A 25,946-nucleotide genomic window follows, 5' to 3' on the forward strand; every position below is an offset into this window, starting at 1 on the left:
GCGGTGCAGAGCGCGCCCCCGAGCCGCCGCCCGCACTGGGCTGCGAGCGCCGAAGCCATTCATGATTTTGGTGACGTTATTCCAGGAGTGGGCGCGGGGAGGCGGGGCCTCCCGGAGCCCCGCCCCCCCGCCCCTATAAATACGGCTTCCTGGGCTCTTTGTGGGGCCGGGAACTGGGTGGAGAGTGGCTAGCGCTGTCGGTTCTGTTCTTCGCAGCCGGCCGTGGGGCTGTCTCGGGAAGGCGGACCCGCGGACGCCCAGCACCCGCCCCGCCAGCCTGGCTGCGCCCGGGTCCTCCTTGCTCGCGACGCGGTGACCGTTTTTAAATCCCAAGGGCGTGGGTCAGCCTCCCCTAGGACTTCATGTCTATATATTTCCCCATTCACTGGTGAGTATTCTGCGCCCTCGGCGGGCGTCGGTCTAGCGCCCGTGGCTGCTCGTGCGGGCTCGGGGTGCGGGTCCCCGGCGCACCCGCCCCCGCTCCCCGCCCCAGCCGGTGCAGGAGTCAGCGTCAAGGTTGCAAAGGAGGGGGCGGGGGAAGGTGGTGCTGGAGACAAAGGAAGTGAACTCGGAGCCCTCACCCCAGCGACGGCTGGAGAGTGCGTCTGGGCGGGGGCGGGGACGGGGGGAAGGTTCGGGAAACCAGAGGTCACGCTTGAAACTCCCCGATAAGTCCCCCCACTGCGGAGGGCTGCTGGGGGCGCGCATCCTGTCCGGTGCCGGGTGTGTGTGTCGGGGGGACACTCCTGCTCTCCCTGGGCCCCTCCCCTTTTCCTTTTTGTTTGCATGCAAAGCTCGGCGTCGAGGCCCGCGGCAGCGGAGCTGAGCTGGTGCAGCCGCGGCGTTGGGCAGACCTCGGGGACGTGGGGAAGGCCGCGGCGCCTCGCACCTACAGCCACGCGCAGCGGCCCACACGCTGCGCCTTCTCGACCCCTTCTCCCTTCCGAGCCCTTAAAAACCAGCACGCCCATGCGGGGCCGCGGCTGGGCTGGAGGGCGCCGGGGCGGCGCTGGGACCGGTGGAGGTCTGCACCCCGCGGGGCTCGGGGGCCCGGAGGGGCTGCGCGGCGGGCTCGGAGCTGGATGCGGAGCGAGCCCTCGGCGGCCAGGACGTGCGCGCCCGCAGCTTCTTCCTTCCTGCCCTGGGGCACCGGAGGAACAGCCCCGGAGCGCCCCTGGGTGCGGGCGCCCACTGCCCAGCCCCGGCCGGAGGGACAGGTGCCCAGCGAGGGAGAAGCCGGCCGGAGCCTCGGCCCGGTTCCTCCCAGCCCCCAAACCACGAAGTTCCCTTCCTCTAGCCTCAACTTTTCGGGCCCGCGCACCAACCCCGCGCGAGGACAGCGCGCCCCCACTCCAGGCCAGGGGCCTGGCGAGACTGCCGTGGGCCTTCTTCTTTGGGGGTCAGCAGCAGCCGTTCCATGACTCGAGAGGAAACTCCCTTTGGAAGTCCGGGTTCCTGACCCTAAACCTGCGGGGCCTCTCGCCCAGCACCTTCGCCTCTCTCCCCCGGCCCTCCCAGCCTGGCCCTGGTTAGAGTGGGCACCAGACTCTCAGAAGAAAGTGAACACCCCCCACCCCCCGAGGCTTGTGTACCCCTCTCCAGGGCTCCCCTTTCCTCCCAGGCCTGTCTTGTGGGAGCCCCCTGGTGCCTTATGGCAACACTCTGGAGACTGTTGGAGATGTCATTATGTCCCCAAGAAATTAAGGTTTAGGATTATTTTCTGGTTGGTTAGCACTCCATAGCTGGCGAAGCTTTTTTCCCAAACATTAACCGTTGCACGTAACAGTTATTAGCATCACAGTGACAAACGGGGCACCTGTGGCTCAGAGAGGTTGTGTGCCTTACTGCAGATCACAGAGCCCTCCAGCGGCAGGACTTCAGCCAGAGCCCCTTTGCTTCTGCTTCCACATCCAGTGCAATCTCTACTCTATATAGTGACCATAAAATGCAGAGGCGTTTGGTATCCCCTTTTCCTCACATATATTCCCTCTAAGCCTGCCCCCCTTTCTCTCCCCCCCACTCCTCAGATGTAAACACATGATGGTGGAAATATTGGGTGTTGTATGGGGAGTCGTGGACCTTGGTGTATACTGTTTGCCATTATGCATAGGGGACCCTGTGTGTGACCATAGCTTGTGTAAGAACGTGGGAGGATAATGGAACATTTGTATCCTGCTTGTAGAGTACAAAGCACTTTCACATGTCAGCTATTGGTGGGCCAGCTTGGCCCCTCTGGAAATTTCCTTTGCAATCAGAGTCCAGGCGTCCTTAAGGCTTTTAATCCAGAGGATGTTTTTCAAGCTGTGAGCTTGCAGCTGCTGTGGCTGGGGCCGAAGAAGGGGGTTGGATGGCAGATGTGAAGCTTGCAGAGAAGCTGACCCCTTGGGGCTGTAAACGGGACATTTTGCAAAGAAGACAGTACGATTGGACTTTGTTTCTGAGAGGGGCTGTTATTGTTATTATGTGATAATAATGCACAGATCCCCTTGGAACAAGATTCACGCGAGGGGCATTTTTGTTCTTGGTTGGAAAGGTGAGGAGACCGGGTTGTATTGCTTTTAATATAGACAGATGGGCTCAGCTGCCTACCGTTTGTTTTGTCTAGTTCTGTCATTTAAAAGAAAATCCCAAGTTCCTCTGTGCCAATAGGGACTGGTGACCCGGAGAGAAGGGGAGGGGAGTTTGCCAGAGAATTTTCCAGACAATGGGCTTGGCTGGTGGCAGTGGCGGGCCCCGATGCTGCGGGCTGGTGAGGTGCTTCTCGGGGCGGGAGCTTGTTTTTCCGTGAGTTCTGTTTTGAACACCTCTCATCCTGCCCCCAGACAGCCCTCTGATGTGACAGCAGCAGGCACCCCGAGGGCGGGAGCCAGAAGGCGTGCATGCATGCGTGCTGACTTTTCCCGGGTTTCTTGGCAGCCCTGACCGTCTGAGCTTGGCTGAGATGACTGAGGTGATGATGAACACACCGTCCATGGAGGAAATGGGGCTCAGCCCCCGGAAGGATGGCCTTTCCTATCAGGTGAGTCAAGTCCTGGAGAGGTCAAGAGCCCCGGCTCTTGAGGGGTCCCTGGGGCTGGGGGCAGACTTGGCTTTGAGTCCCGGTGCCGCTTATAAGAGCAGAGTGACCTCGGGGAAGCCCCCTAAGCCAGGAAGCCTTGGTTTCCTCATCTGTAAGATGGGGATGACAGCGGTCTTTACCGTAGAGGGCGGTGAGAGGATGAGGAGAAGACCTGGTTCCAAAGATGGTAGCCATTGGTACTGGTTGGCCATGCCTGCCGTTGTCAACTCTCCCACTCCCAAAGGGACAGGTGATTTTTGTGGACAACTCAGATGACAACTTCCCCTCCCAGCCATGCCTTGGGCAGTAGAGACACTGCTGGGAGGGGTGGCTTCTGGGGAGGGGGTGCCGGTGGGAGGAGCGCTGTGTCCAACGCTTTAGGTTAACGTTTGAGCAGCTGATTGAGAGCGAATGTGCGAACTGCTTAGAGCTGAGGAGAAGGGCCCCCCACAGAGAAGCTCTCTCAGGGACCTAGTATGTAGTGATAGTGGAGCGTCCCCCTGCTGAAGCTCGCTGGGAGAATATCCTGTCTGGTGGATCCAGAATGCATCATGACCCAGAAAAGCTAGCGATGGGTTCGGTGACGCCCTGGGCTTCTGACCTTTCTGCCTTGCTGGGCTGCTTGTCCTCTGCCCCTGGTGAGCCTTAAGTTGCCTTTGGGGCCGCAGGCTGTTCTGGAGTTTGGAGGAGGGCCGTGTTTGCCCCTAAGGGGGACCTCGGGGCCAGGGAAATTGTGTAGGGTGGCTGGCCCGATGAAGACAGATGGTGGCGAGATAGACATTAATTGAGTGCCACTATGTACCAAGCTCTTTACAGGTCTCGTCTCAGTCACTCTTCGCCATGCCCTGAGAACCCTGTTTCCCAGGGGAGGAAACTGGCTCTGGCTGAGTCTGAGCCCCTCTGGGGTTCTCGACTTCCAGACCTTGTTCTTTGATTGTGCCATGTGTCTGCACTGGAGGGGGCGAGAGCTGGTCTTACCTTTCTGTGGCTCGTGTTCCTTAGAACAGCTGCAGAGGCGCTGATTTAGTGGAGGAAGAAACAGACAGAAGGCTGCGGGAGGTGGAGGGAGGTGCAGCTCTGGGAGCTGAGATGAAAGCTAAGGTTGGGTAACAGAAGTTGGCAGGGGAAAGCAGAATCTCTTCAGACGTACCTGGGGGGTTCCAGAAGGTCCCTTGGTTTTGTGCTACATCGCCAGGCCCCTTTTGCTGGCTGGAAATAGGTATTCAGTCAGCCATTGCAGGTGTGTGTGTGGGGAAGTGGAATGCTCGTTCCTGGGCTGATTTTATACTCTCTGCTTTCCCTCGCCACCCCCAAGTGGGTCAAAGGAAGACAATTGAGGGCCCCACAGCCTAGGGGAGAAGTTTCCTAGCCCACCGGCTGGGGTGTTTTTGGATACCAGTTTCCAAGCTACTGAGTCAGACTGAATCTTTTTGTGGTTGCAGGTGAGGTTTTCTTTCAGTTCTGGGTTTTGAATTTCCATCACAGAACCTTCCCAGATACAGTCATCGGTCTGTCTTGCATGTGGTTTTAACATTCTCCCTTTAAACATGCACCAGGTGAAAGGACCAGGCCCCACAGCAGCCTAGAGTTGTTCAGGCCGTTCTCCTGTATCTGAGGGTCAGGGCAGGTGATGGTGGAAAGGGACAGCAGCGCTGGGCGAAGAGGCCTGACCTGTGCCGAGAACGGCAGGAGGAAAATAAAATTTGTCTCTGAGCTCCCGAGGTAGCTCAGTGCTACCTGAGGAAAGGACCCTCAGATGACCCCTTGTGACCGAGGGCCCCGTTCTCAGAGCCCCTTGGGGAATCTGCCCCTGCTGCCTGGGTTGGAGCTACAGCTTCATTCCAGAATCTTCTACTTGGAACTTCAAAGAACTCTTGTCATAAGATGGTTTCTGAAAAGTCTCCTGGTTGCCTGCTGCAGAGAAAGAAGGGAAGTCATACGAGTTAACCAAGCACCATTGATTGAGCACTTGCTGTGGGCTAAGTACTGTGCACTGAGTACTGTGCTGGGTCCTGCTAGGAGGACTGAGGGCTAGTGTGGGAAACCAGCATGTTTGTGACAACTGTAGCCCAAGGCAGCGTGGCACAAGGTTACCAAAGCTACCGCCCATTAGGGATGGGGCAGCAGTGATGAAATCTGATGCTGCCAGAAGAGGAAGTTCAGACTGAAAGAAAATTGGGATTTTGAGAGGGCTACTCCATCTCTAATCTAATTCAGATACCCCTTGGCTCTCTCCTGTTTATGCCAGGTGCAGGGCTCTGCAGTGAGCTGATCTGAAAAGTTTTGTGTGTCTGGCCTGCTCTGGGCCCATGCAAAGCTGGTGCCATCCAATTAAACAAACTCCCACCGGAGCTGTTGGGATCGATGGGGCCTGGCACTTGGCCGAGGCCCGTCCCCCCGCCATGCATGCTCAGGCTCAGAGCTGGGGGTGGGGTCTCTCCCGGCTCTGTCCTTGGCATCCCTCCCAAGGATAATAATAGTACATGGCTTTTACCGAAACCTGCTTTTCCAAGGAACTGAAAGTGGAAAGGAGACATCAGTCCTGACTTGGCAGATGAAATCAAATCACAGGCCTGCGATAGGACCTTGAAACAAGGTCGGGAAATTAATAGGCAGCGTGGGCTTGGTCAGTCAGCTCCGCCCTCTGCCCTCCCGAGAGCCAACCTTCCCTGATTTCCTCACACCAGATGTGACCGCTGGCTTCTCTCACCACCTGTATCAGGTTGGACTTTCAAAGGATATTGCACTGGGCTTTGAGGGCACAGATCCTCTTTCCTTCGCATCTCCCAGGTCTGTGAGGGCAGGGGTGACTTACTGTCATCTCTGTACCCACCAGCCTCCACACTGTCCTCACCAGATGCTCAGAGCCTTCACAGAGCAGGTGCTAAATGAATGGTGGCGGTTTGAATACATTTGAGCCTCCTGCTTCTAAAACTGGCCACATTTGTTTTGGCTTTAAAATCTTTAAAGGGCCCCCTTTATAAGACTGTGCTTTATAAAACCTTCCGATCGATGCCTTTTTATCTCCTTGAAGACTTGGAGGGGGGATGCGCCTCGCTGTTGCTTTTAGGAAGTTAGTGCCATTTTGTGATACTGTATAAAAATCAACAGCCTGGGGTGGGCCACGGTGGCTCAGCAGGCAGAGTTCTCACCCGCCATGCTGGAGACCCGGGTTCGATTCCCGGTGCCTGCCCATACCAAAAAAAAAAAAAAAATCAACAGCCTGGTGCCCTGTTTTCTCTTAACATTTATTTAGAATGGAAACTGAATGAATGAAATCCATGCCTGCATACTCGCTTGGCGTGAATTACTACACCCTGCGGGGTAGGCGAGTAAGTGGTTACTAGAAAGTCTGAGGGCGTTTGGGGCGGGCTTGGGAGGCAGCCAGCCGGCTGGGGAGAGCGGAAGGGTCTGCGAGGATGTTTTGTCCGCGATGGGTGCGGCCCCGTCAGTGTCTGTGGGTCTCACGTTCTCCCAGGGGCACAGGGACGTCAGCTGCCTGGCACCTGCTTTTCCCTATCCGGGGAGGCAAGTCAGTGGTGCTTGATGGCGCCCGCCACCTCCTTGGCTCCAGGGGCTCTAAGATCATGAAGTTTCTGGAATGTCCCCTGACTGCGCCCACCCGCGTTGGCCTGGGTCCCGTCTGGGGACGGGTTGTGGGCATCAGCCTGGGGGCACTCAAGCTACCACACACAACCCCAGGGCCCACCAGGCCTCCGCGCTCTCCCAGCGCAGCGTGCCGAGGCCTCCTCCGTTTCCTCTTGTGCTGGCAAAGGTCCGACCAAGTGTGGCTCCTTGGTGGTCATCAGACACGGTCCCTTCTAAAGCATCCGGACCAAGAGCTGATAGCTTCATCCTTCCCTAAGCTCTGTGAATTCCTCTCTGATCTGCACGTGTCTCTTCCTGGCTGCTGCCTGTATCCCTTCTGCAGCTATTCTTGATCACCAAGGCCTTTGGCATTTACCTCCCGGCCAACCCAACACCGCCTCTGCTCGGGGAAGCTAAGCATTCTCATAAGACAGAAGGAACTCTTTCCCCACCCTCTGCAATGCCCCCAGTCCCCGTGCTCTCTCTCTCTTTGATCTCTAGAACTCCAGTTCCCCTGCATCTTCTTCTTCATTTCCCAGGACAGAAGGGGGTGGCAGCATGGCTCTCTGTGTTGTTGGGAGAGGTATGCCAGTGGGCTGAGCTTTCCTGGTCACAGCCTTGCTGCTTCCTTCATGCAGCTGGAGAACCTCAGTTCTAGCCCCTGCCTTAAGGAGAGGTCAGAGGACTCGCTCTGGCCGAGAGCCCACCTTTTACTGGCCAGGAGCCCTTGGTCTCTTTGCTCTCAGAGCCCCGACAATAGCCATCCCTTTCCTTCCCCCGTTCTCCACACTTCATCAGAGGCAGCAAGTCCTCCCTCCCTCGTTAAACAGCCTCAGTTTATTCACTGCAGTCAGGCCACGGGTCAAAAACGCACTCATGTCTACACAGCCTTTCCTGGCCCTGGTTTTGACTCTGCCTTTTTCCCCACCCCAGGTAAAATACGGGTGCTGACGGAAGTCCTGCGTTAAGCTTCTTCCCTGAACTCCCCTCCAAAAGATTCTGGTTCAGTGTCCCTCCCTCTCTCTACCACAAAGTGCTGCCCAAAGGGCCGTTCCGGGCATAACTTTTCAACTGAAGTTGTCTTAACAGCTCGACTGCACCCCTCGTTCTCCTGTCTCACTGGTTCCCCCAGCCAAGGTCCCCAACATACTCTTGGGATTTTGAAGGCTCTGCTGAGTGGCCGCACGAAGCCCCGTGGTCACCAGGAAATCATCTTTCCCAACATCAGACTCAAAAAGCCTCTATGGTCCCTGGAGAGATATTAAGCTAAAATTCCAGAACACTTGGCAGGAGACGTCCAGCAGTGGACACAGCATGTGACTTGAATTGCTGCAAGTTTTCTTTCTCCTCTCCTGACCCCCTCCACTCCACTCCCTCCTTGGTAAAAATATCATAATAATGCAATGCAAAACAGGCTGTTGGGTCCACCTGTTTCAAAGGAACCAGGAGCCCATACCTAGGGGAGGCACGCTGACGGCGCCTGCATTACTGCTTCTTTCTGAGTTTAGGCTGGCCTCATGCAGATCAAGTCTCCTTTGCAACAGGGTATCCAGAACCTTCCTTCCATGCTCAAAGCCCCGGCACAGTGCTCACTCACTGGTCTGTAATGCCTCTGGGTTTGGGCTTGCAGGGAGCTGGAGTTATTTCCTGTGCATCTATAGCCCAGTCAGAGAAGAGAACAAGCTTTCCTCGCTTTCCCAGCCAGCACCTCACACACTGAGACCATACAGCCCCGGCTCCTCTCAAAGGGCCTGTGTGAGCCTGACGCCTCTCAGCCCCAGAGCCAGGGTCTGTGCCTTAGACCCTTCTTTGTCCCAAAAGCCCTGGCCACTGTCCAGGGAGGCACGTAGGGCGCCTGGGCCCCTCTCCCCTGCCTGCACTGGGAGTTATCCAGCCACCTAGGCAACCCTATGGCTTAGGGTTTTTGTTTTTTGTTTTTAGCATTTTCTCCAAGTTAGTCCAGTCTCCCAAATTGGACAGAAAGGAGGATTATACCATCTGGGAGGGGGATGCATTTGGGTGGCAAATCTTGTGAATGTAGCCAAGAGCTATTTCTGGGTGTCTAGTGAATGTCCTGAGATGCCCCTCGGAGGCTCTGACAACAGGCGCGCATCCCAGCTGTGCTCAGGGTTTGCTGAGCCGCCGTGCTGCCTCTGCTGCTTCTCTGGCTCTTGCCCTGCCTTTCCCTGGTCCCCGAGCCTGTCTGGGGGCGGTGGCGGGGTTTGTCACCATTAAAGCAAATCCCAGCTCCACTGCTTCATGCCTTGGCCCCTCATTGCGTGGATCCTCCTTGAAAAAAACTTAAGACTTGCTCAGGTTTTTCCAAACTGTGGTCCAGCTTGCACTTTGACGTGAAGGGAGCTTGGGGACTCATGTCCCCCCTTCCTGTGGGATTTAATTGCCTGGAACTATCCGAGGCTCCTTCAGGTAAACTGAGAGCCAGAGGGCCCTGAGAATGTGGCTGAAGCAGCTTCAAGTACTCGCTTCTAGGGCAGAGCTTCTTTTGTCACTGAGGGAAGGAAAGGTCCTGGATCTTTCACACAGAGGAGAAGTTGTTTGGGCAAGGGGGTGGTTCACAAACTTGGTCTAGAGTTGGCTGGTTTCTAGTCCCGAACTTCTCCCAACTTGCTTCAGGGTGGTTCCAGATAAAGTTACTAGGATAGCTTGAATCCACCTTATTTCTTTATTTTGGAGAGCCTGAAGCACTTGTTAGGTTCCATGAGAGAGGCATGCATGGCTTTCTTAAATTCCTAAGTGTTGGGCAGGCCATGGTGGCTTAGTGGCAGAGTTCACACCTGCCATGCCGGAGACCCGGGTTCGATTCCCAGTGCTGCCCATGCAAAAAAAGAAAGAAAGAAAAATTCCTAAGCTCTTTCTCTAGACACAGCCCTACATCCAAAATCTAATTTAGCTAGTGACCCTCAACCCAAGATATGTTGGTGGCATTAAAGTCACCACCGATCCCTGTGGACAGAGTTGAATGATGTCTCTCGAGACTCCGTACGCTTGCACATGCTCACTCTCTGATGCACACACTCACACACTCATGACCGAAAAGGTCAACTGCAAAATGGTAATGCTGGTTGTTTTATATTAGAGTGCTGTAATCCTAGGCAAATTTTCTTCCCCTTTTCCTTTTTTTTTTTTTAGTAGTTCTGATTTTCATGAATAAAGTATGTTTTGCATTTTATTTATTTTTCAAATTATAAAGGTAACATCTGCCCATTAAGAAATGTTAGCTTCTCCTTTAAACTTTTTGTTTCCAATAACCATAGGTTCACCATGTATTAATCATAACAGTTAACATTTAGCATATTTTGTCTTCTTTTCCATCGCACTTCAATTTCTATGTGACCAACATCACACATAGCTATTTTGCATTTTTACCTAACGATATGGAAGTCATCAGCACCATGTCATTACCACTTAACATAAAAATGCTTTGAAGCCACCATTTTTTTTAACTGCATAGTATTATATCCTAAAGGTAAAGCACGATTTATTTTACCATCCTTCAATTGTTGGAAATTTTTAGGTTCTCTTATAAATAATGTTATAATTTTGTATGTAAATCTTTGTCCATAATTAATACTATTTCCTTAGAATAGAGTCTTAGGAATAGAATTTCTGAGTCAAAGGTATAAGAGTGTGTGTGTGTGTGTGTGTGTGTGTGTGTGTGTGTTATCATTATAGGGAATGTTCATTCTTTGTAGAAATTTAGGAAAACACAGAGAAGTAAATAGGAAAAAATAGAAACTGTCCATATTCCTATCACCAAAACATTTTGGTTTATATATGCCCCGTATTTTTCTATGCATTTATATTTTTTAAAAAAAATCAAGATAATATACTGTAGTGGATCTTTGGTTTAATATAACATTGTGACTGTGTTCTTGTTATCCAGCTTTCTTTGTAAAATAGTATTTCATTTTGTTATGTACCATCTCCTATCACTGGGCATTTAGACTGTGGTATATTTTACTCTTACAAAGAACACTGCTCTGAAAAGCATTTCATATGCATCTCTGCACAGGGCTGATTACTTCTTTGGAATAAATTCCTGGAAGTAGAATTACTAATTCAAAGAGATTCCACATCATTTAGCCTCTTGATTATAAGTTACCTTACAAACAAAAAATAATAATAAAAGAGTTGATCAGAATATAAGCTTCCAGCATTGACATCTCAAGGAAATAGAATCTCAGAGGTGTATTTTATTTGTATGCTTTCTGGGTAAAATCTGTAGAGATGGGATAAGGAGAAAGTTTTTTGGATAGTCAGAAAGGTGTTTGGTTATTTTAATGTGTTATGAGATGTTCTCCATCTTCCTCTAGTTTAGAATTACTTATTTTGAGCAGACGTGATAACAATTGATGGTGTCTTTGCAGCGTTTAGTTAGAGCATTGACAAATAGCTGGTGATCGTTGTCTTGTCCCGTCATGGGCATATTGACCTGCTGCCTGGATTATTAAGTGTTCATGGGCTGGCGATGGCCCTGCTTATTCCCTTTATTCTATTAATAACACTGGAGCCCCAGGTGGCCTTGGGGAAGGCCAGTGAAATTGCCTTAGCCTGAGGACCCATGAGGTTTGGGCAGGAACGGACCTCATTCCCATGTGCCATCTTGGTTTTCCTGAGATTCAAACACTCATGGTTTAGATATATTGCTTCCCTGGAGTCAGGGATGGACTAGACTTCACAGACATGGGTCTCAGCATTGTGGAAGTCCTGTGCCCTGGGCCCAAGGGCCTCCTACCCAGCACCTCTGAACCCCAAGGCTCCAGAGGTCTTACACTCAGCAAATGGCCCAGGCCAGCTCTGAGTTTTGGTGCACATTTTCCTGGTGGTCTAAGAAGTAGATTTAAATTACGTTAATGAACATGTTCATTCATTCATTCATTCAAATACCTTAAGAAAACTGTTCCTGGATTTGTTTTGAGGGTTACTTCCTATGACAGGTAATACTGGTCTTCTCATTTAGTAGTGATAGCATTTCATTTTAAAGCAAATATGTCCTGAATAAGTGACCAATGTAAAGAGAAAGTCGAGGCATGCTGTAATGTGTATGTGAAGCAGACAGGAATGACGAAGGTCACTCGGCATTCTGGAGCTGAGGGACACTGGCCCATGTCAGGGTGGACTTGCACAGCTGGCCCTATTGTTACCAGGAAGGAAGCTATTTTTTGTTTTTAAGAAATTAGTGAGTCTTCTTAGCTAATTTATGATGACTAAATTATGATAGCTGTATTTCTTTGGGCATTTGTCCACTGTCCTATGGTAGTTGAAGAAGTATCAGAACCCTTCCTTGTTTTCTTTGGCACCTTAAAATTGGAGGTGTTCACCCCAAATTAGTCTTAAACATGCTTTTGTGTATATGTATATACACTATATATATATATATATATGTCCCTGGGGTTCATAGAACCCTTAGTAGGAAGCATTTTCAGGAAATCAGCTTCCATGTCTTCAGCTTCCTTCTGTTGCTTTTCTGAAACCGAATTTCCTGAAGACAGGCTACACCAGTTTTCCTACCTTTCCTGTGAAGACTGCTCTTATGCCCTTTATAAGAAAAGGGCCTACCTCTCCCCCTCTTGAATCTTGTAAGGGACCTTTCCCCAGGGTATAGCAACCCCAGGAGCATCAAACAAATGTACCTTCAAAATGCCGCTATCCGGGAAACCCATAGCACCCACCAATCTGTCACATTAAGAGTTAGCAATCAAATAAAATTTCACCTCTGTGCTTAAAATTGCAGTATTTTATTGATCAGTTATGTAGTAATCACTGCAATAAGTCAATCAGAATTTATTTTAATCCACAAAACCTTTAGGGCACAGGACATGAAAATTAAATGTCAATTTATTTGCATATTTTTATTGCAGAGAAATATGAAGTTTTCATAACTAAAAACTTTCAAGTGTAAAAATACTATATGAGGATAAAATTCTGTGGAAGAGTGGAATATGAATATAATTTCAGGTAGAGAAGAAAATAATAGATAAGATTTTGTTTAAGAACTTGATGAGTTTTTTAAAGGGTGATGGTTAATATCAAATCGCTACAGTATTTATAATCCATTGAATACATCTAAAAGAGTAGTATGAAAGTATTATTTTAAAATGTTCATATTTATAAATATTTATAAAACTCAGAAGGTTTAGATGTCAGTTTTAAAAATATGCAAAAGCATATATGGTTTTTTTAGGGAATATCCAGACAGAAAGTTTGGGGACCGCTGACACGTAGAGATCCTTGGAACCCAAAACCATAGCATGGGGTGGGCAATGGTGGCTCGAGTGGCAGAGTTCTCGCCTGCTGTGCCAGAGACCTGGGTTCGATTTCTGGTGCCTGCCCATGAAAAAAAAAAAAAACAACCACCATAGCATGATAGCATCTCGGGTGGGAGGGCACCTTTGAGGCTGGTTCAGTTGCCTGGTTCAGTCTCATCTCAGATATGGAAATGCACTCTGCAGTCGAATGACATTTGGTCCCCTAGATCCTGTTTGGACATTGCCAGTCATGGGGGGCTCAGAACCTCTCAGGGTGGCGGGATTATATAGTGACTAGGAACTTAGACAACTACTTTGCCACATTTGTGTTTTCTAGGACAATTCATATCAATTCTTGGGTTTTGCTTTTCCCCTCTATAAGTGAAAGAGCAGAGTCTTTTGTTTTTGCTAGAAAGCTATATAATGAGGTGAAATCCTCCATCTTGATCCTAGATCTGCCCACTAGAGAATAAAAATCTCCTCTCTCTTCTATTCGTTTCCCCCTAAACTCTTCTCTAGTTTAAAAGTATACACTGTCCTTCAACCTTGGTTTACATGGTCATCTTCCCAACCATTCTCTAGGTCAGAGATTTCTTATACTTTTTGGGTTTGGTCCCTTTTACACTTTAAAATTTGGAAAAAGAAAACATATTTTAATGGCCTTTCAGATATTTTTCTTTGACATATCACCAAAACTCTTAATGCTTAGTGGCAGTGTAGAATCTGAAACCTTGTAATTACTTTTTGTATTCTTAACGTTAAACTCCATTAGTCTGTCTTACACCCTGAATGAATTTTGTACCCGTTCATGGTTTTGTAATGTAATGCTTTGTCGTTTGGAAAATACAGATTCACTGAGTTATGCAGATCTTCCAAATATTGACACATTTCATTGCATAACATCAAAAAATCACATTCGTTAGTATCTCCACTGACTTCATCAGAAAGTAGCAGGAAGCTGTCAAGTGCACAGTGACTGAAATTTTCCAAAATTCTCATTTTTGCTCGAGAGCTCAATTTTTATCACTGGTAACAAATACTATCATTTATTTTCCTCGAAGTGATGGCTCACTTTGTTCATTTTTGAGAAAATATTTGCCAGATACCCAAGACTGAATGACCATAGTTTGTTGATCGGTTGTTCTTTCAAGTAAAAATGGTGTTCCATGGAAAAAGTGACTGCTTCAGCTTGGAACTCAAATCGTGGCATGCTGCAGAATGGCTTTCTGCGTACATCCCGTTTCATCACACAGAATATTAAAACACCATGTCTTTAAGAGTCAAGATTCAATAAAAATTAATTTTTACTGTCTCATTAAGGTCATGAAGTTTTTTTTTAAACTTTTTTTCATTGCGTGCATGTGGTGGTGAAGAATTTAATAACTACTAGTGCACTTTGCTGCCACTGTCTTAATTCTTGCTGAACTGCCAGGTTTTACCCAGCATTGCTTTTTTTCTTTTGCATGGGCAGCACCAGGAATCGAACCCGGGTCTCTGGCATGGCAGGCAAGAACTCTGCCACTGAGCCACTGTGGCTCGCCCCCACTGTTGTATTTTACACCTTTAGTGCAAGTGTCAGTGCAGTGAGAAAGACAAATAACATCTTAGCATAATTTTGAAAATATTTTGACTCCATTGACCCTGCTTTCCCTGCTCCTGAAAGTCTGCTGGGATTTGATCTCTGAGATGTGCCATTCTAGCCTAAATAGAATGTGTTGTGATCAGAGCACAGTAGGACGTCACCTCCCTTGTTACTGTTGATGGCTTCCATGAGTTTACCTGTGGGACTGTAGCCCTGGTTTTAGCTTCAATATCGCAGTTGTGATCCACTAAAATCTTTAGGCCTCTTTTACAGGACCTACTGTCAAGAAAGGCTTCCCTCCTCCAAAAAGCGTTTAATTTAAAGAAAGGCCAGTAATTAGCTGGTCACCTCCATTTGGGACAAGGTGAGTTGCAGGTGACAGATGTCGTCCAAGCAGAGACATTGAGTGGATGGGTGAGAAGATGGAAGTGCAGTCGCAGAGTTGGGAGTCCTTGGCCCAGGAGGGACAGGTGAAATCAGGAAGCTGCCTGAGCTCTCTGAGCCTTGAGTCTAGAGAAGGCCACCCAGAGGCCAAGTTTAGCAAGCTGCTTGAGTCCCAGGAGGGCACAGTGAAGATGTGGTTTGACAGCTCAGGTGTACCTGGGCAGGCCTGTGAAAATCAAGAGAGTATGACATCTGAGGCAGGCAGGCTTGGCCTGCCGCGCGCTATAGAGAGGGAAGGGTGACCAAAGGCTGAGCAAAGGCCCTGGGACATGACTATGAGGAAGTCTTAGAGGCTTCAAAGAGCAGTGTCAATAGTGGGATGGGTTTAGGAGCCTTACGGTAGGGGTTAAGAAGGGAATTCCAGACAAGGATGGGAAGGCCGCACATTCAAGGATGTTGTCTCCAAAATGAAGAATGAGGGAATGGTTGGAAACAGCATTTGAGAGATATTTGGGTAGCACAAATGGAAGAAGTTAGAGGGAGGGCTCTGTCATCCCCAGAGGCCTGGAGGTGATGGGAAGGCCTGTTTACTTTCAGGAGGGCAATGATAGCTCAATGGATAAGACAGCTGGGATTTGACATATGCCAGCGTACTGCAGTCTTTCCTCACAGCCCCAGAGAACTTTGAGAAAAATTCTCTGCCATTGCAAAACCCTTGGTCAGTTCACTGGACCTAGATTTATCAGTAGCCATTAGTGCTAATTAATTGGATTTGGCACTTTTGACTTGCAGGATGGGTGTGTGTTCGAGAGATGTTTATGAAAGATGGTGTTTATCCAAAGGATTTCCTTTTCTTTTAAGTTTCAAGCCTGGAGGCTTAAACATCTTTGATCCAAAGGAAGGAGGCCCAGCAGTTGTTATAAAGCCCCAAATCTCCGCTCACATCTCCTACAAGATTCGAGGCACCAGAGAAGGATAGGAGAGGAAGAGATGGAGAGTTCAGATTTCAGTCCAGGGGTTATTTGCATGAGGTGAGAGTCTCAGGGATGGAGAATCAGGTGACAAGCATCCCAATAGGACCTGAGAATGTTCTTCTCTCCCTGAAGCCCTCGGTAGCCCCTTGGGCCCTTCTTTTTGGTTCTTATAGGTTCTCAACACCACATTTCACTTTAAGAAGTCAGTAAAATGCAAATGGTAATGCCAACAGGATGCAAGTATTTCAAAGAGCATTTTTTTTTGCCTCTGCATATTGTTAGGGGGCACAAGGCAGGGTGTGCTTGTCATTTCAATTAGCTGCTCCTGGCTCATCCAGCCCTTAGCCGTGAGGACGCTGGTAGAGATCTGTCCATTGTCATAAACCAGCCCCTCCTAGGAAGGAAGGAACACCAGGCTGATCCATTGTTGTTCTCCAGGAAAAAATGAGAAATGTGGACCCTGGGGCGCGGGAGCAGGAGGGGTCTAACTTACTCGTGCAGGCCTCTGGAGTAGGCAGGGGCTGTGGAACAGAACCACCTCTGGCCGCAGAGGCCCCCACCAAGAGGCCAGCGTCTGGACAACCCAGTGGCTTCCATTTGGGCCCGCCTGGCCCAGGCCTTGGGGAAACAAGGGCACTGGGAGACAAGTGATAAAGTCACAACCATTTCTCCAAAGAACTTGGCCCAGGATGTGTGGGCACATGCCCAGGAGGGCTGCTAACGTGCTCCTGTCCCAGGCTACACTTCCCGCCTTTCCAGCCCCTCACCCTAAATGCTCCTCAAGGCCCCCGACTTTACCGAATAAGAATTTAGAGTTATTGGTGTGCCTTCACACAGGCCTGCGTCTCATGCTCTCCAAAGCCCTCTGAGATAGGAATTTGCTTATTTCTAACTTACAGAAGCAGAGGGTGGGCTTCAAGCCTTCTGAGTGGGCTCTAGGCTGGGGAATCCACATATGGCACCGTGGACATCACAACAGTCCTTAGAGTGGAGGCAGCTGAGGCTCAGAGAAGTTCACACGACTTGACCAAAGGCTTGGAGAGGCTCTCACGGAGGTCATAAGAGGCGAGGACAAGGGAGACGCTTGAGCTCTGAAAACCCCGGTCTGCCTGCGGGAGTGGTGATTTTCCACTGCAGGTTTGGGGCTAACATTTTTCCCCTTCTGGGACCAGAGAGGGGAGTGGCTTACTGTGTGGTTTTGTACGCTGAGAGCAGATCTCCGTCCTCGCCTCCACCAGCCGGCCTGATGTTTCTCTCAGACCCGCTGCCCGCCCTCCGCTCTCCACCCCACCCCGGCAAAGCCTAGCAGGACGTCCAGCCTCCGGGGGCTCAGCTTGCAGAGCTGGTAATGAGCCCTTTGTGTCCAGTTGACCACCTTTCATCTCCTCCACCTGCTGGTGTCCGCTTTCCCCCTCGGCATCTCAGCTCTCTGCTGAGCCCCCTGGCCCCCTTCTGTGGCCAGCTCGGGTGGCCTGTTGGGGATGGTGGCTGAGGCAGGCACCCGCGCGGGGGCAGCTGCAGCCAGCCACGCTCGCATTTTCCGTTCTGGGTGCCAAGCATCTCTCTCCTCTCACCACCCCAGAGACAGCCAGGTGTAGGTCACCTGGCCTGCAGGCAGCCAGTTGATAGCTGGGACCCCAGATTTGGGGCCTTTGGAAAAGGTGCTTTGCCTTTCAGTTCTCTTCCACGGGTGAGAAGGAACTGGCCGGCTGGCCACTTTTACACATGAGCAAAGAGCTTGCTGACCTAATCCCTCACCTCCAGAACACCCTCAAACTCAGAATCCCCTACCCCGAGGCTTCCCAGGTTGGTCAATCAACCAAACGCCCTGTATTTGTCTGGACAGTTGTGCTCTGTTGTCCTCATATTTAATTGTCGATATCTGCACCGTCCAAAGCGGTTGCCACCAGCCTCATGTGGCTATTTAAATTTACAAGAAGTTTATATTTATTTATATTATATGTTTAAAATATTAATAAAAATTTAAAATTTAGCCATGTTTCAAGTGCTTGGCAGCCACACATGTGGTTAGTGGCTACCGTATTAGCACATTTGCATCATCAAGAAAAGTTCCATTGCACGGTCTTGACTTGTACAACCAGAAATTCTAATATATTGACATCCAAACTACATCTCCCAGGCCGCTTCTTCCCCCCAGAAGGTGCTACAGCGCCCTTTCAGGGGAATCCATGTGAGTCCTGGAGCCTTGGGGTCTGTTGGGATGGGAGGCCACCTGGCGAAAGTGGCTCTGCAGAGGGCCCCCTGTAAAATTCACTGCTCCCAAGTCTGAATGCCTCCTCCCCCTTCTAGGCAGCCTCAGGCTATTCTGCGTGTGAGCTTTAAGACCTCATGCCACCTACAAAGAAGTGAACGGGCAGGTGTGGTTTCACCCAAGGCCCCAGCACTGGGACGTGGGTCTGACAGCTGGATGTGGAGTCTAGTGTTGGCAGAGGGAGGGAAGGTGCAGGCAAGAGAACCACATCTGGGCATGGATGCTTCTAGATCTGCAGCGAGGGCGAGGTTTGGAAATGCCTCTCCAAGCATCCTTACCTTCCTTTCTGGTCCTCTCTGAAACGAGCCTCTGCTGCAGAGGAAAGGGAAAAGGACTTTTGCCTTTTCCCAATCTGGAGAGAAGGGGCTCTTTTGGTAAGTAGTTTAACCAGAAGCAGATTCTTTTTGGAACGGGGCAGCTCTTTACCCTCTGCCAGTTCCTGCAGGCAGACATCGTGCCAGGCTGGCCTGCCACCCCAGCCCTACCTGTCATGTGCTTGGCAAGTCTGACTTGAGTCTTTTTTCCACTGCCTTCCCCACCCCTTCAAATTGCAGTTGCAACCCCTCAATTTTTTTGCAGCCTAGATGATTAAAAAGCATGACTTAGTGGAAAAATCTTGACCTCCATGGGGTCAGCCTCTTAAGCAGCTGTCGGAGATAAGATTGTGCTGGCAAAATACTCAGCAGCACTTTGCACAGCATAACTTTCTGTCTGTAAGGAAATGAGAAGCCGCGGTGTTTGTTTTTGAAGAGAGCTGCAGTTCTCAGAGGCAGAAATTGGTATAGTTTGATAATAAAATAAAATCTCTGATAAGAGGGTTAGATTAATTTTTATAGTGATTTTTTTTTCAAATGCGGTTTACAGGCTTTGTTGCTTTTAAAACAGAAATTTTTTTACGGCGCCTGCTTTGGACAATTCAGGGAGCAAAGTTCTCTGGCAATGAAGCAGTATCAGAAGTTCAATGCTCAAACTGCCCAAGGACTTAAAAGACTTAATTGTGTAGCTGCTGGTATAAAAGGCATTGTTTGGAATTATTTTAATTACTGTGTTAGTATTACTGCCTCTTGCTTGGAGGTTGGATACTGAATGTAGCCCTGTAGAAACTGCTCCAGAGAAGACACTGCAATTTGAGTTTGAGTTTAGCATATGTCATCAAAAGTATTTTACCATTGTGTACTTTCCAAGAGCTTATACTCGTCTAGTGAGACAAGAAGGTCACATTATTTCTCAAAGGAGAAACTGAGGCACATGGGGTTTGAGAGGACACGATTGGTATTACACAAGCTATATCCAGGACATAATCAGAATCTGGGTTCTGTGGCTTGGCCCAGTTTGGTACCAAATGAACCCCCTCATTTGAACTCCGTTGGGTCTGGGTTCCCAGTTTGGCCATATTCTTGCTGTGTGGCCTTAAGCAAGTTACTTGCCCTCTCTGTGCTTCCTCATCTGTAAAATAGGGATAATTCCACTACATAGCTCCTAGGGTTATGATGGAGATAAACTGAAATTCTTCTCAGCAGATGAGCCTGGCATATCATCCATCAGCTGCAGACCTATTCCCAGCTTGAAACAAAAGCACACGGTCATCGCTGGCCCTTTGTCCTCCCGACTCTTGTGCTGTCCTCACCCTCCTTGTCACCTTTGCTCGTCCTTGGTCTTGGTGACTGTGATCAGAGCCAGGTAGCCACCTCCCTTGGGTGGGGAGTCATGGCCGTGTCATGGGGGACACACAGCCCTGGGCTTCACGTGGAGGGTCAGAGGGTCGTGGCCTGGGGCCCAGGGTCTGACCTCCACTGTCACAGCCCTGTCCAGGGACCGCAAGGTTTAGGACAACCACATAGTGTGAACCGGGCAGCTCATCTTCTGGTTCTGGTGGCCCAGACGGTCAGCCTGCAGCCCCCCAGCAGTGGAGGGAGCGAGCAGAGCCCGCAGTCCCGCATCCCACCCCGTCAGTTTTCCATCCATGAGGTGAGGATGTTGACCCGGTGGCATCTTAGTCTGATTTTCAGAAGGTGCAGGTGATTGCAGCAGCAGCTCTGGGTTCGAATTCTGACTCTTTGAGCCCAGAAATGCTTTGTAAGCTATGGTGTGCTTTCCATTCCTTGCGGTTCCCCTCTGTCACCCCCAGGGAGGGGCCCCAGCTCCAGTGAGAAGTGACAAGGGGCCACATCAGGCCCTCTGTGCCCTGCAGTGTCGGGGGGCGGGCAAAATTTCGGGGCCAGCCAAGTCACCGAGTGTACCCGCAGGCTGCCGCCCTTCAGAGAGCCAGGAGCGGGGCTCAGCATCTCCACGTCCAACCAGGACCCATGCGAGCCTGGCCCCTCCCCTGCCTTGTTTTCCTCCGGCTGCTGTTATGGAACTTTAATGAGCCCGCTGAGTCTTTGGTGGCGCTTGGTTGTGCGGCTTCAGGCTCAGTGCCCAGCCATCCGTCTTTATGGGATAATAGTCACACCTCCGGGGCCCGTGGTTTGCGGAGGCCCCACGTTGTCCATAACATGGGCAGAGTGTGGCTTGCCTGGGATGGCAGCAGTCGGAGTTGGGGTGCAGTAGGATTGTGCATCCTGGTGCCACGACGGAACATCGAAAAGGCTTGAGATCCCAGGAGAGCATTTCTCCTCCCTCCTGGGGACAGAGGCGTGCATCTGCTGGCCTCTGCTCGCCTGGCCTCTTCCAGTGTGTGCCTGCCCCCACCCCACTTTCCTTTCATTTGCCTTTAACAAGTGGGTGACCTTGAGCAGGTCTCCTGACCCCTCTGGGCCTTGTTTTCCCATCTGTCAAACAGAGCATTTGGGAGTACCTGGAAGGTGCCATGGGGTCTCGTCACCTGGGAGTCCTGTGAGCCCCGGTGCCCCGGGCAGCGGGGTGGGAGGGGGCCCAGCACCAGTTGGATTAAGGGCTTAATGACCCAGAGAATTGGGTCAGCTGTGCTCCCGGGGCACTGTGAGCTGAGGGGGTCCGTGGAGCCAGGCTTGGCCCTCGATTTGTTAGCTGGCCTGTGGGTTCCTGCCAGCCCTGGGCAGGGCACACAGCAGGCAGAGACACCCAAGCCTTGTGGTTGGGGCTCTGGGGAGGAAGTAGACTCATTCACTGCAGAGCTGTCAAGGAGCCACGACTTGTTCGCAGGTGAGAAAGGAGCTTGGGTTTTGTTCCCAGCTTGTCTGTGGCTTGGGCCAGGCCCTCAACCCCGAACTGGCTTTGATTTGGCAGGTGAGCTGCTGGGGGGTGCAGGGCCCATCCCCTTGAGTGGGAGGGTGGCCCCCGGGCCCAGGCAAAGGCATCAGGCAGATGAGGCTTTGCATTTCATCCCACCACTCCCCTGAGGGCATCTCTGAGCCCGAGACTCTGAACAGGACGGTGTTGGCAATACCTGTTTTCCAGCATGGCTGTGTTGGCTCTAAGCTAACTATATAAAGCCCCTGGGGCCCTTACCCAGCCTAGAAGCCAGTGATTATTCTGGGAGGAATGTAACACCGTGGGGTACCCATTGTGTGCTTTGGACCACCCGGGTAAGATGCTCCCTGCAACTGAGGACGCGGCTTACCGCGGCTGCCATGATTTTGGATTCTTTTACCTGGAAAGGAAATAGAAAGAGTTAAAACAGGGCTGTCGTTTAGACTCTGCGGCCCTGCCCCCACAACTTTCCACTTCAGGAGTGGAAGCAAAGGCCAGCTGAGGATGGCTTCCTTGGTTGTCCTAGGCTTATAGCCCCCACCCCTGGCCCTCTAGGACCCCCAGGGCGTCCCCCACATGGTGGGGCCCCGGACACCCCATGCCCGCGAGCCGTGGAGGTGGAGCGAGCGCCCACGTGGGTACCTGACGGCAGTCCCGCTGCTCTCGTTGCAGATCTTCCCGGACCCGTCCGACTTTGACCGCTGCTGCAAGCTGAAGGACCGCCTGCCCTCCATCGTGGTGGAGCCCACGGAGGGGGAGGTGGAGAGCGGGGAGCTCCGGTGGCCCCCCGAGGAGTTCTTGGTCCAGGAGGATGAGCAGGACAACTGTGAAGAGACGGCGAAGGAAACCGAGGAGCAGTAGAGCCCCGGCCGGCGCCCCCGGGCCCTCCCAGCCAGCCTCTGGACCTCAGCTGTGCTTTTCCCCATCACCACGGAAGAAGGGCGCGAGCCACCGTAGTTCGGAAAATGTCAAACGATGGCTTCCGTCTTGCACCTGCAAATCACGAGTTGGTTTTCTTGCCTTTTCTTTTCTCTTTCTGAAATGCGTCAAGTGGCGGGAGCCCTCTGTGACAATGAGCAAAAGGAAGCTGCTTAGGTCAGGGCTCCGGGAGTGGGGAGGCCCGGGCTGTTTCTCAGATTGCTGTCTGAACTCGAGCAGGCTGGGGTGCCGCTGGCGCTGGGGGCAGAGGGCGGCGGGCAGAGAGTGGGATGTGCAGAGCGAGCAAGGAACATCTGGGGTGAGAAAACAAAACCTAAGAAGAAAGAGAAAACACATGTTTTAAGAAAACACTGAGCAGAGAACTGCAGCCAGGAAGTACTTGGGGAGCATTCTCTCTGGCTGCTGGGGGTGTCAGAAAACAAAGCCTTCATCTCTCTCCGCTTTCACCCCCCACCTTTGCTTTTATTTCAGGTGTGCTGGTCTAGTGTGGGAAGAGGGGAGAGGAGAGCAGTAGAAACTGGCTACTTGCAAAGTCAGCTGGAGGTGATGTGAGGGAAAGGAGAGGTGTGTAGCCTGTTCCTTCACCGCTTCTCGGCTCCCAGCCATGCCAGGGCTCACCTGCCCCAGGTGATGGAGAGGCAGTGCTTTTGAGCTTCTCTTCCCTGGTGGGCCCCTTTGTGCTTCCCAGCCCTCTTGGTGGTTGCAGAAACAGTGGCTCCCCTTGCCAGAGACCTCGAGGCAGATACCTGGGCACAAAGGTCCCTCCCTTTCCAGCTGCCCTCCACCCCAGCTTGCTGTGCTCAGGGTCTGAGCTGGGCACCCAGCAGGCCAGCTCTCCCAGATGCATCCTTCCTTCTCCTTGTACCTCCCTCCTCAGCCCCGCTCAGTCCCCAGGGAGTCTAGTCGGGCAGATGCACCGTTGTGGGCTCTCAGCCCGTTTTGCCTGTAGGAGCTGGAGTAGGGAGCAGAGGAGAGTTCTCTGTTTCCCCTTGGGGAGGTGTGGTCCTAATGCCAGACCCAAGGGCTGGTAAAGCTTGGGGATCAACGGATGGGGCTTTTGTGCAGCAGCCTTGGCATCGAGTCGTGTGTCCCGAGATCCCTGACTCCTCCCCAAGTTGTGCTGGATGCACGTGGGCAGAGGGCCTGGTGAGGGACTCTGGTGACCTTCCATGAATTGCGCTCCTGGTCCCTCAGCACCTCCCGCCTGTCCCCTGAAGGCCAAGAACCTTTGGGAGCCGCACGCTGCAGGCCAGACTCCTCCAGCAGGACAGCGTGGCTGGGAGGTGGACCGCAGAGCTTTCCTTGGCCACACCTGGCCAGCCTGCCACTCCCCGTGGCCCCGCAGCTCGTCCCCAGTCCAGGCAGACCCCCTGGTTTGGGACTCATTGGTCTGGTTGCATTTTCTACAGGGCCAGTGTGCCTCTGCAGGGGGTGGGGGTGGGGGGACATTGAGGCAGGGAGGGCTTGTGATATGCCAGCAGGATTTGGCGCTGGGAAGCCGACTCATTCCCTCTCTGCTTCCTCCTTCTATGTTGTCTGCTCGCATTACATACACACCAATGGCAATAACTTCTTTCAGCTCCCTGCTGCAGGGGGAGAGGCCTGCAGCATCCACAGCGAGGGCTTTTCTCCCCCCTGCATTCTGGTTTGGCTGCGAAGAGCCTTGCGTCCTTGCTGTCTCTTGCCCCTCGCCTCCTATTGCAGTTGGGGTCTTGCCTTTTAAAATCTGTGTTTCGGTGTCTCCCTCTCATCTCCTACCTTCCATCATCCGCCCCACTCTTGTCGTGTGATGGGAATGTGCTTGCAAACTGATTAAAAAAATCTGCTTCGTGTCTGTGTGTGTTCATGGCGGTGGTTCGTTATTTTTCTGCCAGCCCACTTTGTACGCCCATTTGGTGTGTGATGTGAGGCCAGGGGCTGACACTGAAGTCGGGACCCTCAGCCATTTAGCTTGGGGGTGGGTACGCAGCTGCTCTTGGACAAGTGGCTGAGCTCCTGTCTGGCCTCCTCTTTTTTTTTTTGATGTAATTTGTGTGTATTTCTAACTGATCATATTGGAAAAAAAATCCTAGTATTTCAGTCAAAATGCCTGTTGTAAGATGAACCTCCTGTAACTTCTATCTGTTCTTTTTTGAGGCTCAGGGAGAAACTAGCATTTTTTTTTTTTCCAAACTACTTTTTGTCACTGTGACAGTTGTAAATAAAGTTTGAAAATGCTTTCCACTCTGGACTGGTTTCCTTCTTTCTTCCTGCACCGAGTGAGCCCCAGTCTCTCGCCTGTGTTGAATGAGGTCCCCTACAGAGCTCACCGCTGGCCCTTTAGGTTGCACCAGTCTGTAACACATTCTTGGGCAGGAGCCGGTGCTGCAGGCTCGAGGCAGAATTTCAGCTTCAGGGAAACCTCAAGTTTTGCTTTAAAGGCTCTCCAGCTGATTGGGTGAGGCCCACCCACAGCATGGAGAGTAACCTCCTTGACTTCAAGTCAGCTGGTTGTAAATGCTGACCACACCTGCAAAATGCTTTCACGGCAACACCTCGGCTAGTATTTGACTGAAGAACTGGGTTCGACAGCCGAGCTACATTGACCCATTGGACTAACCATCACGTCATCTGTTTCAGTTTGCATGCTGTCAGAATGAAATATACCAGAAACAGAAGGGCTTTTAAAAGGGATAATTTATTAAGTTGCAAGTTTACAGTTCTAAGGCTGTGAAAATGTCCCAATTAAAACAAGTCTATAAAAGTGTCCAAATTAAGGCACCAACAAGAGGTTATCTTCACTCAAGGAAAGCTGATGACGTTCAAGGTTTCTCTCTCAACTGGAAGGGCACATAGCGAACATGGCGACGTCTGCTAGCTTTCTCTCCAGGCTTCTTGTTTCATGAAGCTCCCCTGGGGGCGTTTTCCTTCTTCATCTCGAAGGGTCTCTGGCTGCAGGGGCTCTCCTGTTCTTGTGGCAGTCTCATGGCTCCGTGGCTTTCTCCAAAATGCTTCCTCTTTTAAAGGATGCCAGTAAACTAATCAAGCCCCACCTGGAATGGGTGGAGTCATAGCTCCATCTAATCAAAAAGTTAATACCCACAATTGGGTGTGTCACATCTCCATGGGGAGAATCTAATCAAAAGATTCCAACCTACATTTTTGAGTAGGGATTAAAAGGAAAGCTGCCTCCAGAAGACAGATCAGGATTAAAATACGGCTTTTGTAGGGCGCTTCATCCTTTCAAACTGGCACACATCCATGGTTTTTAATACCGAGCTGAATAAAAGGCAGCCTTTGCCTCCACGTCGGTGAATCTCAATGCACATCAGAATCACCTGGAGAGCCTTCAAAAGATAACAGATACCCAGGCCTTACTCCTAGCGATGTGGATTTATGTGGTCTGCAGTGGGGTCCCGGTGGTATTATTTTTAAAAATAATACCCAGGTAATTCGAACTGCAGCCAAGGTTTCTGAACCACCTTCCAAAGGGCAAAGAAAGCCAAAGACTGAACACAGCTCACAAAGCCACTCACTATTTTTGTGTAAAGTCTGGGGTGGGCAGACAGCTAAAGAGAGAGGAAGCTCGTTCACACTGAGCGCCTGCTCATCCAACGTTGCTAAGGTGGTGGGGTAAACAAAATAGCAGTTGTTCCTCCAGCCCCCAGAGTCCTGCTTTAGGATAAAACCAAATGACAAGTGTGGTGAGTGCAAAGCAGGAAAAAACCAG

At 51.0% G+C, this 25,946-nt stretch overlaps 1 protein-coding gene across 2 annotated transcripts; it reads left to right on the top strand.

Moving 5' to 3' along the window:
- The first annotated feature begins 172 nt into the window (after positions 1-172).
- On the top strand, positions 173-24,460 carry LBH (LBH regulator of Wnt signaling pathway). Of its 2 annotated transcripts, none has more exons than XM_077134973.1 (3): positions 173-388; positions 2,917-3,019; positions 21,971-24,460. In XM_077134973.1, the coding sequence occupies exons 1-3, from the start codon at positions 363-365 to the stop codon at positions 22,157-22,159; spliced, it is 318 nt and encodes a 105-aa protein (XP_076991088.1). In that variant the 5' UTR covers positions 173-362; the 3' UTR covers positions 22,160-24,460. The 2 variants fall into 2 exon arrangements, with proteins under 2 accessions (XP_076991088.1, XP_076991089.1); XM_077134974.1 differs by lacking the exon at positions 173-388 and adding an exon at positions 1,309-2,533.
- Positions 24,461-25,946: the final 1,486 nt, after the last annotated feature.

This window comes from Tamandua tetradactyla, chromosome 17 (genome assembly GCF_023851605.1).
Source record: "Tamandua tetradactyla isolate mTamTet1 chromosome 17, mTamTet1.pri, whole genome shotgun sequence".
In the NCBI taxonomy this organism is placed as follows: domain Eukaryota; kingdom Metazoa; phylum Chordata; class Mammalia; order Pilosa; family Myrmecophagidae; genus Tamandua; species Tamandua tetradactyla.